The 12,363-nt window shown below is 25.2% G+C and overlaps 3 protein-coding genes across 7 annotated transcripts; 2 read left to right on the forward strand and 1 right to left on the reverse strand.

Moving 5' to 3' along the window:
- The first annotated feature begins 58 nt into the window (after positions 1–58).
- On the forward strand, positions 59–5,689 carry LOC126907674 (histone-lysine N-trimethyltransferase SMYD5). 2 transcript variants are annotated; one of them, XM_050689128.1, is made up of 10 exons: positions 59–476; positions 549–640; positions 881–1,008; positions 1,711–1,837; positions 2,226–2,335; positions 2,923–3,031; positions 3,098–3,226; positions 3,304–3,478; positions 5,202–5,424; positions 5,510–5,689. In XM_050689128.1, the coding sequence occupies exons 2-10, from the start codon at positions 593–595 to the stop codon at positions 5,628–5,630; spliced, it is 1,170 nt and encodes a 389-aa protein (XP_050545085.1). In that variant the 5' UTR covers positions 59–476; positions 549–592; the 3' UTR covers positions 5,631–5,689. The 2 variants fall into 2 exon arrangements, with proteins under 2 accessions (XP_050545085.1, XP_050545086.1); XM_050689129.1 differs by having other exon boundaries at positions 59–407.
- LOC126907675 (DDRGK domain-containing protein 1) lies at positions 5,612–10,309 on the reverse strand. 4 transcript variants are annotated; one of them, XM_050689132.1, is made up of 7 exons: positions 10,193–10,309; positions 9,440–9,598; positions 8,856–8,960; positions 6,669–6,799; positions 6,341–6,598; positions 6,176–6,281; positions 5,612–5,864 (listed from the first exon to the last, which is right to left on the reverse strand). In XM_050689132.1, the coding sequence occupies exons 2-7, from the start codon at positions 9,525–9,527 to the stop codon at positions 5,707–5,709; spliced, it is 846 nt and encodes a 281-aa protein (XP_050545089.1). In that variant the 5' UTR covers positions 9,528–9,598; positions 10,193–10,309; the 3' UTR covers positions 5,612–5,706. The 4 variants fall into 4 exon arrangements, with proteins under 4 accessions (XP_050545089.1, XP_050545090.1, XP_050545088.1 ...); XM_050689133.1 differs by lacking the exon at positions 10,193–10,309 and adding an exon at positions 9,852–10,114; XM_050689131.1 differs by lacking the exon at positions 10,193–10,309 and adding an exon at positions 9,837–10,114.
- A 29-nt stretch (positions 10,310–10,338) lies between these two features.
- LOC126907677 (transmembrane emp24 domain-containing protein eca) lies at positions 10,339–12,216 on the forward strand. The gene is made up of 5 exons (XM_050689137.1): positions 10,339–10,736; positions 10,859–10,974; positions 11,187–11,291; positions 11,355–11,501; positions 11,975–12,216. The coding sequence occupies exons 1-5, from the start codon at positions 10,610–10,612 to the stop codon at positions 12,122–12,124; spliced, it is 645 nt and encodes a 214-aa protein (XP_050545094.1). The 5' UTR covers positions 10,339–10,609; the 3' UTR covers positions 12,125–12,216.
- Positions 12,217–12,363: the final 147 nt, after the last annotated feature.

Consider the following 12,363-nt stretch of genomic DNA (forward strand, 5'->3'; position numbering starts at 1 on the left):
AATTCAGAACCGCAGGGTAGCTCTATCTTTTCTGTTGACCAGACATTAAATTATTATGACTTACCGTTCAAGTATTTTAAAGTTAATAGAACATGCAGAACTTGTCAGCAACATACAACCTGATTAAACATTTTTCTACAATTTATTTTTTGTTAAACATGAATTAACCAACAGTGTTGACAGCTATAGCATATTTTTCTGATTATATTGGATTTATAACCTAAAACTATCCCAAGCTCAAATCTATTGTATAATTTAAAAATTCATTATTCAAATTATCGAAACTGTTCATTTTACAGGAATTATTTGGAATCAATCCGATTGCTATTTTTTTGGTGGTTTCTATATTACATATAATTGTCTTTAGATATTTCTTATTCACAAATAAAACAAATTAGACTTTAGATGTAAATATATTTATTTATAGAAATTATTTAAAACTAATGCATAGTTATATTAATTCTTAAATTATAAAAGTATGATCTGATTTATTGAGTTAACTTTTAGTTAGATATGTATTGTAATTTTTAATAATCTCATTTAAATAGCAGAAATATTTTTAAGTATATCAAGTATTTATTTGAAGACTAATATGGAGGATGTCAATAAAGGATATATAAAAAAATTCGATGCTATTAAAGTAAGATTGTCTGATATGGAGTATTATTTTAATTACAGATGTAGCTATAATTATATTAATAGTTTTACACAATTCGCAAAAAAAAAAATTTAATATTAAATTTCTAAGTTTAAATTCTTTAGTTTCCTAGTTATATTTTTGTTATGCCATTAAAATTATTTCATTTTAAGGTTATTTGTTTAAAACTTAAGTTCTATATTCATAAAGTTTGTTAGTTTAAATGAAAAGCTTTATTTTTAGGGTAATTGTTTATTTGCAACAAAGCACTTTGAACCAGATGAACTAATTTTTGAAGAAATTCCTTTTGTGTCTTGTCAGTTTTCTTGGAATAGTCTTTATGGTTATCGAGCTTGTAATCATTGCTTAAGGTACTTAAATTCTAATTTTAATATTAATTATTAAATTGATTTTACATATATTATATATTTTTGAATCTCATTTATTTATAATGTTTAAAAAAAGATATTTTAATAAATTATATTATAATATTATATTGGTCAAATTAATATACAATATTATAATTATAATCCTAATAAAAAGAATTACTTTTTTGTCTTTGTTGACAAATAACTTGCACTTAAGTTGTTAAAAAAATTTTTTTTACTTATTATATTAAGGTGTTCAAAGTTATTTTCAAAGTATGATTGAACTTTTCCAAAAAACATGTAATTATTTTTCGTTTTGCCCTAATAATTTCATTTTGATTTAATTTTTTTCTCAAATATGAGTAGTCTGTTTAAGTAGAAACTTAAAAATAAAAATTGTCTGATTTCATATGTTATTTTTAAAATAATAATTTTTAATAATAAAAAATATTTTATGAGGTTCCTATAATACTGAAAATCTGGTATGATGTACCTTCTATACCTCCAATAAATCTGGCACTGTATGTTAGTACTGCATAGAATTCTTTGGCAAAAGATAAGAACCTAATATTTTATATATGGTGACCTTAGAATATCAAGGTTCTAAGTAAAATTTTAGACGATTTTTATTTATTGTAAATATTTTGTTGTATAACTTGAATGTTGTTCTTAAAAAAATAGTAATATTATTTGTTATAAAATAAGTCCTTTAGAAACAATCAATGAAAATGTAATTCGATTGACCAATGCTGCAATCACTGAAGTTCCATTTGAAGAATATTGTCCTACAAAAAATAATATAAAAGATTATGTTCAATGTGAATTTTGCAAAGTAAGGTTTAATATTTCATATGACTTAATCACTTACATAATTTTTACTTTTATTTGGTAACCAAGCTAATAAAAATTAGCTTGATATTTAACTTATATTTTGTACGATAGTGAAAAATTTTTAGGATAGGGCTATAAATTGTTGTTTTAAATGTACTTTCGAATGGTTAAAAAATTCAATTTGAACTATCCTTATTAAATACTGTTTTGAAAAAATTTTAAATGTATAGTTTATAAGAAAGTTTTTTAGCTATAACCTATCTTAGATTAAAGCTCAATATGTCCTTATTCTTATGTGCCTCCAACTATTAATGAAATGAATGAATTATTTTATTATATATTTTTAAATAGTTTCCAATTAAACAAATAATTGCAATTGAACATTTTAGGTTTGGTATTGTAGTCATACTTGTTTAGAGAATGCTTTAAATCAGTATCACCAACTTCTTTGTAGACCTGATACCAGTGACCCTTTGCATTATTTAGAAGAATTATGGAGGTAAATATTACCATTGTTATATTATTTTAATGGTGGTTTGAAAACTATCAATAAGCACTAATACCTAAATTTTTAAGTTAATTATTTTGTAAGGTTTATTAAAAAATATCATATTTTTTATAAATAATGTCTATATTATTTAATTATTATAAATTCTAACTTAGACTCCCGAGTAAAAAAATTAGATCCCATATAAAAAATATGGTGCCTTATTTTTTATATGCAACTTGTATGAGTTAAAATTGTGTGATTAACCCCAAAAGGTATGAAAAAAGTTTTTCCGATTTTATTTCATTCTTTTGCTATTTTAATTTAAAATGTTTGATTTACAAATAACATGAAAAAATAATAAACAGTATATATTCTAAATATTATTTTTAGAAATATTTAAGTGTCAATAACTTATAATTTTCTATTTACCTTATAAAAAATCAATCATTGTTTACAACCTACCACTTATAATCATCAATAATTTATTACATTTTTTATGACCTCTAGTGAAAAAAAAGTGTGGGATAAAAATAAAAGCAAAAACATTTGAAATAGCTGGCACCCAATTTATAATTAAAATTTTGAATTATTTTTAGAACGATGCATTATCCGCCAGAGAGTCACAATATAATGTTACTGTGTCGTCTATTAGCTATAATTGAATTATCATCATCACCTCAAAAAGCAAATACAATAATTTCTAATGTAAGACTTAATTATATAGAAAATTAATAATTTTTTTTTTATTAATTGATTTTATTATATTTTTAGTTTTGTCACCGAACAGAAAATGAAAATGAAAAATTAGTTCATAAAATGTTAGGAGAAAAATTCGCTGAACAAATTGAACAATTACGTTTTGGTGTGTTAAAATCTTTACCAATCAAAGAATCCAGCCAAGTAACTAATAAATTATTTCCCAAGATCTAAAATATTATAGTTCTTTATTATTACTTCTAACCTTTGTATGTTTTTAGTGGTTAACACCTAATGGATTTAAATCATTATTAGCTTTAATTGGTACAAATGGGCAAGGTGTTGGAACTAGTGCATTTCAGCGTTGGTCTAATATATGTAAAAAGCATCTTTCTCCTGACCAGATGAAATATTTTGAGAATTTTGTAGATATTGCATATAATGCTATGGAACAAGGTATGTCCGTTGAAATATAGAGTATGAAAACTGAATCATTCAATTTTAATATATTTTGTTTTCATTTTGTTTAAAATTTGAGACATAATTTTTAATAGTATTATTAGAGACGCAACTAAGTTCTCGCTGTTTTTTTTTTTTTTTTTAATGCAACTATTGTGAAAAAATATTTACATATATATATTATTCAAATTATTGCCCATTGCTAGTGACAAATTTTACCCATTTTTCTGGCAGAGCTCGAATACCATTACAATAAAAGTGTTTGTATTTTAAGGCTATTAATGAATCGATCTATTTCTTAATTTTTCCATATGAGCGAAACTCAGCCAGACCATATGCCATTGAACAGAACAAGTAATAATTGGATGGCACAATATCTGAGGATTATGGCAGATGAGGTAGGACTTTCCATTTGAGCGTTTCTATGTAGGTTTTAACATATTTGGCAATATTAGGCCGGGCATTGTCATACAGTAGAATCACTTTTTCACGTCTCTGCTCGTATTGTGGCAGTATTTTGCACTGTGTTTGGCTCAGTCACATCAATTGAAGTCTATTCCAATCAGTGATTATTATGTTTGGTTTTAACAGCTCATAATAAATAACATTGGTCATATCAAATACACTGCATAACTTTTGAAATGTGTACGTTTGGCCAAGCCAATGATGTAAAAGCATGATTCTATGACTTTCCTTTCATTGGGTTGCTGTAATGAATCCATTTTTCATTACCTATCACGATGCAATAAAGAAATCCCTTCTTTTTTTTTTGCTGCTGGAACAGTTGCTCACAGGCGAAAAAACATAGTTAAATGTTCCTTGGCTTTAAATCGTAAGAAACCCAAGTTCCTTACTATTGAATTATTCCAAACGCATGGAATCTCTTGGTAATAGCTTGTAGGGTAAAATTTAATACCGAAGCAAAGTATTCCTGCATTTGGCACGGATTCTCATTGAGCAATTTCACCAATTCAGTGTCTTTGACTTTCTTTCACATGGGCAGTCATCAACATCTAACTTGCTACTTTTAAAGTGATGGAACAATCATTGAACATTCATTCACTTAGAACAGCATTTCCATAATCTTTTAATAATTCTTGATGTGTTTTAGTCATGATTTTCTTTGATTGAAATAAGAGCAGTAATACTTCCTATAAATGATGATTATTTGGGAACAAAATCAGATATTTTTACACAACTAGAAGTATATATCACAATAAAATTGTTAATGTGTCAAAGTGGTTTGTTTACCGTATGTTTCAGCTTGGTTCATGACGTTTTAGATGTATTAAAATCAACCAACACTTACTGTTGGAGCCATCTATTGCAAACAGCGAGAATTTTTTTTAATTATCCTAAAATTAACTTGTCCATATGGGTGTAATAGGCTTTAAAGGGTTAAGTTTAACATTTTCATACAGGATTGTGCAATTTTCAATAATAATATTTTGTATTCTAATACACTGATAGACTTAATTATTATTAATTTTATTTTTTTCTGCAAAAAACTTTTGTTTAAATCCAAATATATATTTGTTTTTAATTAATAAAAAAAAAAAATTGTAAATTTATTTCATTTTGAATAGCTGTAGGTATGGATTTTTTGGATAATGAAGGTTCTGCATTATTTCNTCTGCAAAAAACTTTTGTTTAAATCCAAATATATATTTGTTTTTAATTAATAAAAAAAAAAATTGTAAATTTATTTCATTTTGAATAGCTGTAGGTATGGATTTTTTGGATAATGAAGGTTCTGCATTATTTCAAGAACATAGTTCTATTAATCATAGCTGTTATCCAAATGCTGCTAGTGTATTTAATGGAAATCATGTTTTAAGGCTTATAGCAATTCGCTCTATTGAGCCAGGAGAAGAGATAAATACCAGTTATATTGCTCCATGTGAACTGGATCATAGTAGACATACACGACAAAAATATTTACAGTAAGTTTAATAAACATATTTAAATATTTGTTCAATAGCATCATGTATGTTTCAATTTATGTATATGAATTTTTCTTTATTTTAGAGAAAATTACGTGTTCACATGTCGATGTACAAAATGTGAACAACAAGCTGATGATCCAGATGAAACTAGTGATGATGATGAAGATGAAGAAATGGATGATAATGATAATGACGATATATAAATTATATTTTGTAAATTTGATATTAAAAGCAATATACACAGATGTTAACAAAATGATTATACATATTATTTTATATTTATTCAACCCTAATTGGTTTATCTAAGACAATTAAGTTGTTGCTGTGTTCTGCTAATTCAGTCAATGAAACTCTTCCGCGTTTTTTTATAAATGAAGCTACAGCATCCAGTTCAGATTGTGATATAAAAATAAATTTCCCTCTATCATCAATTACACCTTAATTAAAAAAAAAAACAAAAAAAGACATTTACATAATGATGATGCATATGAATTTATATATATTTAATTATTAAAAATATAAGATTTTATTATTTCTAAAAAAAAAATTTTTTTTGAAATAATTTGTAAACAATTTATTACTATAAAAAAAATTCATTCATAATTTTTCTAACAAAAATATTTCAAAATACAACAATTATTTATTCTAGAAATGTGACATTTTGTACTTAAGTTCTTTAAAAATTAAATATACACTATAATGCTATGTATTACTTTTTTGTGGGATAAAAGTAAGTAAAACGACTAACCTGTTAATAAACCATCATCTAATAAACTTTGTATTCTATCAATAGCCATTTGTGTTTTTAGTTTGAACTGTAATGCTAATTCATCAAGTACAACCACTTTGTTTTCCTGAAAATATAAATTTATGTATAACCATTCTATAATCAATTAAATAATTATTATAAAACCTTTATATAATTCATAAACTGTGTTAATGTGGCCCCTTCATCTTCTAATGTTTCTTCATAGCCTTCTTCTTCAATTCCAAAATTTTCTTTTAATTTTAAATATTCTTGATGCTCTTTTCTAGCTTTTTCTTCTGCTAATCTTTTTTCCAAGGCTAAACGTTCCTGTTCCTGTCTTAGTTCATGATCTTCACGAGCTTTTCTTTCAGCTTCTTCTAATTCTTGCTTTTTTTTACGTTCTTCCCGTTCTTGTAAATCTGCCTAAAATTGATTTCAAATTTTTAGCATAATATTCATCAAATATCCAATAACTATTTTTAAATATAATTACTTCACGTTTTATTTTTTTCTCAGCTTTAGCTTCTAATTTAGCTCGTTTTTTTGCACCTAGCTTAGGATCTGTAATAACTGGAGTTATTGGAATTTCATCATTATCTTCTTCAATATTTTCATTTCTGGGTTCTAAAATAAAAATTAATTTATATTTCATTGTTATTATAAAACAAAGTTAATTAAAATCATAACTCTTATTAACTATCTTAAACAGACTAATCAATTTAATCTAAAAAGTGGGTCTAAGTAATACATAAAATAGTTTTAATGTTTCGTTAAATATTATTCTAATCCTCTTAAATATTTAAACACATGTAGTGTCAACGGTGTAGGGTTATCACCACTTAACTCTAAGCTAGACTTATATATAAGGGAGAAAGATAGATACAAAGTAAGAATAAGTACTTGGAATGTTGGAAAATTCACTCGTAAAAGTAGAGAATTAGTAGAAGTATTGAAGAGGAGAAAAGTTAATTTTTGTTGTGTACAGGAAACTAAGTGAAAAGGAGTGAAATCACAGAAAATAGGTGATGGTTATAAAATAATATACTCAAGTAAGACCAATACAAAGAATGGTGTAGAGATAATAATGGATGAGTAGATGAAAAGTAAAGTATTGGTAGTTAGGAATAGTGACAGGATTATAGTCGTAAAAATTAATTTTTGAGAAAAAACTGTTGAATGTAGTAAGTGCGTATACACCACAAGAAAGATGTGATGAAATAGACAAGGAAGTATTTTGGAGAGAGATGGATGAGGTGATGCAAGGAGTATCTGGCAATGAGGATGCGGTGATAGGTGGAGATATGAATGGACATGTAGGTAATGAGAGGAGAAGATATGAAAGAGTGGTAGTTTTAGTGGGAAGAATGAGGCTAGAGAAAGAATCCTGGATTTTAAAATATTGTATGATTTTAGTTAATACTTTGGTTAATACTTATTTTAAAAAGAGGGCAGAAAATTATATAACTTATAAGAGTGGGAGTAATAGATCACGGATTGATTACTTTATGTGGAAGAGAGAGTCAATGTAAGGCAAGTAAAAAGAGTGTAACAACATATCATAGAATAATGGTAATAGAGTTATGGTGTAGTGGAAAGAGAGTATACAAAAACAGAAAGAACACAGGAGGAAAATTGAGGATCTAGTGATGGAAATTGAAAGGGAAAAAGAAAAAGATTTTTTAAAGACAGTTAAAAAGAGGATGTCATGGAATGTCGAGGGAGACATCAATGATGTGTGAAATAGATTTGCTAGCTGAGTAAAGAATACTGCAAAGGAGATTGTTGAAGAGAATAGGAGTAGAATACTAAAAGAATGGTGGTATTGACGAGGATGTAAGATACAGGATTGAAAGTGAAGTGGAGAAAAGCGTTTGATGAGTTATGCGATAAGAGTATTCCAATGAGACTGAAAGATAAGTTCTATAAGACTGTAGTGAGATCAGTGATATATGGTTCAATGTTGGGCGGTTAACAATAAAGTAATGAGTGTAACAGAGATAAGAATACTTAGATGGATGAGTGGAGTGACTAGAGAATATAGGATAAGGAATAAACATAAAAGAAGGAGTATAGGTCTAGCGTTAATCTTAGATAAGAGAAATAGACTTAGTTGATTTGGTCATGTTTGAGGAGAGAGGAATCAGAAACTGTAAAAATAGATGTGGAAATGAATGTTGAAAGAAGAAAAGATAGAGGAAGATCAAAAAAGAGATGGAGGGATGTTATTGAATTCAATATGAGAATGGCTGATGTGTGCGTAGATGATGTGAGTAATCAAATCAAGTAGAAATTTAGGGATAAGGGTGGCAGACCCCAAGTAGTTGGGATAAAGGCAAGAAAAAAGAAGATGTCTTGTTAAATATACAAACATTTTAAGTAGAGTTAGTATACTAACATGTGAAATTATAATTTGATACATTACTAGTTATTTTTTTTCATAATTAAATTAATAAATATTAAGTTCAAAATTAAATATTTTTAATTATTATTTTTAGGGAGGGGAAAGAGAGGATTAAAAATAATGGGACCAATTTATTTGGTTACAACTAATTTTCCTACAATTTAAAAGGCTCAAATAAATTTTTTAAATGTTCAAGCTTAGGTATTATGGAAATATAAAAATCCAATTTATAGGCAGAAACATTATTTTCTAATTATTAAATGAAAAGTTATATTATACCAATTATATTCCTAGCATTGCGCCGAACTGTATTATGATTTTGACGTTGAAATCCTACTCTTTGTCTTACTGGTATTTCATCTGTGGTAGTTTTTTGAGATTCAACTAAGAAAATAAATTTATAATATATAATGATAATCAATATACAGAGTGATTAATTTATTATTAATCACTAGATTTCTTCTAAAATAATAGTAATTTTGAGATTTTATTTTTTTAGCATTTCTAAGTACTATTTATTTCTCAAATTTTAAATTGTTATAAGGTATCAACTTAGTTTCTTTATATGCTATCATACACATTTAATTGGCTGATATAATAGAAAATTATCCATCTGAAAAAATATAGTTGATACATTTATAAGTGATAAGCGATTTACTTAAAAAATATTAAACGACTTATAAATTGAAAAACAAATAATACTAAACAAAATTAACATTTTATAATTATTATCTTAGATGAAATTTAGTGGTTAACAATAAATCAATTACCCTATATAAATAAATTTTCAAGTCTTATTTTGTGAATGCATAATAATAATTCCATAAAACTACTGTCAATTATGTAAGTTAAAAATAACATACTTTTATAAAATTTATAGTGAAACATAAAACCAAACAATCCAACGATAACTGAAGCAGAAAATATCACCAACAGTATTATAAGATCCATAGTAGCAATCAAAACAACATTAACTGAATAATCGTTAAATGTGTAAATTTCCTCCAAAAATTAAATCAAATCTAATACAAAATATATTGTTTCACAAATTATTTATAATTTATTTCAAAATAACATTAAGGATAAAATTAATTAATTATACACGGTTATAATATTAAAAATTATTAAATTACTGGAGTTTTTACACTTTTCAAAAGAAATACGATAAGCTTTTGATTATTTAGTTACTGATCGAATCTCATAAATTATTAAAAAATAATTTACTTCACTAACATATAATTAAATTATTAGATTTCTTACAAATCGTTAATATACTTCAATTTTGGTAGACGTATTTGAATTTATCAGTAACATTATCAGGAATATGCTTCTACGATTATAAAGTATTATATTTTCAATTTATTGTTTAAATATTATAATAATTTATAAAACACTGTGTCGGCATTTGTAATAATTATAAGTAATAACTTTTTCATTTAGTATACAAGTTTTGCGTTTCTTTAGTATAAATTATATGAAATATTTTTAAAGCACTCAGAGTAACAATAATATAAGAAATAGAGGAAAGTCTCCGTTAATGGTCTTTAAAAAAAATGTATTAGGTACGTAATATTTTTTTATAAGATATGATAAAATGAAATTTAAATAATAAATACTTTTTAGTACATTGATGAAGCCCAATTTAAAATGACGTGGTAAGTTATCATTGAATTTTAAAAATGTGTTAAGATGATGTGATAAGTTACTACGTAAAAGTAATTGGTGTATTCGTGTTTAACCATTTGATTTAATCGGCATTTTCACATGATAAGAGGAATATGGCTGCCACAGTTTTCAATTTTTAGTTGATGGCATTTTGATTAGTAAAATAATATTTACGATTTCTCATTTTATAATTATTTATCAACTGCACATCAATATGCATAATTATTGATCATTCAAACCTATTAGTATTAACATCTTATTGTAATGTTTCTGCAGGTGTAATTAATGTAAATTTTTGTAAAGAACACGAATATTAAAAATAAAAACTAAATTATAATTAAATTTGTTTTTACCAATTTGTAAAGAAGATGAAAAATATTTTATTCTTTTGTATTACATTATATGTGGCATCCGTGAAGTGCTTATACTTCCATATTGGTGAAACTGAACGAAAATGCTTCATTGAAGAAATTCCAGATGAAACAACAGTTGTTTGTTAGTTAAATAATTGATTTTAATTTTCCTGCTATTATTCAATACATTATTTTATTAAATATAAACTATCTATAATAGCATCTAAGTACATAGATAAGTAATGTAAATTTTTAATATTTTAGCTCACTATAAAGTTGAACTATTTGATGTACGAACTGGAGGTTTTACGCCTCCTTCACCTGGCATTGGTATGAATGTTGAAGTTAAAGATCCAGATATGAAAATTATTTTATCTCGTGTAAGTAAAATAGCGCTGAGTTTATATGGAAGTTTTTAGGAAATTATATCAATCATGTTAACAATATGGTTTTCTATATTTTTTTTTTATGTTTGTGTGTGATACAATATTTTAACCTCTAAAATATCATTTAAAGTATAAAAAAAAGAATTCAATTAAAATTTAGATCTGATATATAGCATAATTTTACAAAATAATTTTTTGTGTTTTAGGTATATAGTTATGAAGGTAAAATTTCATTTACTTCTCATACACCAGGTGAACATATAATATGTTTATATTCAAATACTACAGCTTGGGTTAGTGGTACACAACTGGTACGTTATTTATAGTGTATAATGTAAAGTTTATATTTAATAATTTATTTAAAATTGATTTAGAGAGTTCATTTAGATATCCAGGTTGGTGATCAAGCAATTGATTATGCTCAGGTAGCACAAAAAGAAAAACTGTCAGACCTACAATTGAGAATTAGACAATTAGTAGAACAAGTCGAACAGATTACAAAAGAACAAAGTTACCAAAGAGTAAGTATTTTGAAATGTATTTTTTCAAAAATATTTTAATTATTTTTCCCATTGAAAAATCGTTTGTTATACTTATTATTACTATATACTTTTATAGTAATAACATAGATAGGCCTACTACTTACTATTTGATTTCAATAAAATATTTTGCATACAAATTCAATGAAACAAGATATTTTCTATTTTATTAATATTGTTTTATAATTCGCTATAATTTTTTCTTATTATTATTTCTTGTATCCTGCATCAAAGTTCATCTAGTATAATGTTGAATTTAAGAACAAAATTATACTTTTGAAAGTATGACCAATGCTCATTTTTAATGATATATATAAAAAGATACTTAAATTTAAACTTTGACATAACTATTAATTTTTATTATTACATTAAAATCAAAATGACAGCTGTATAATTTTATGTTAAGGTTTGGTTTATTTGCTGATAAAAGTTAACAAGTGATATTTTTATTTTAGTTCCGTGAAGAAAGATTTCGTCAAACTAGTGAGAGTACACATCAACGTGTGTTTTGGTGGTCACTTACACAACTGTTCATATTATTGGTCATGGGCTTTTGGCAAATGAGACATTTAAAAAGTTTCTTTGAAGCTAAAAAACTTGTTTAAATAAGTTTATTGTACTTTAATGCTTAAGTAAAAAAAAGATGTATGATTTTATATCTTTGTATTACAATAAATATGTATTCAATATATTTTTATTAATTAGTTCATTGATTTATGTTAACATTTATAGAATATTCTACATTATATGAATTCATCTCCTTTTATCATAAAATAAAATTTTAAAAATGCAACATTAATTATCAAGATTTTAAATAATACAAAAAAATAATTTAAAAATAATA

This window comes from Daktulosphaira vitifoliae, unplaced genomic scaffold, assembly GCF_025091365.1.
Source record: "Daktulosphaira vitifoliae isolate Bord-2020 unplaced genomic scaffold, ASM2509136v1 Scaffold_5, whole genome shotgun sequence".
NCBI lineage: Eukaryota > Metazoa > Arthropoda > Insecta > Hemiptera > Phylloxeridae > Daktulosphaira > Daktulosphaira vitifoliae.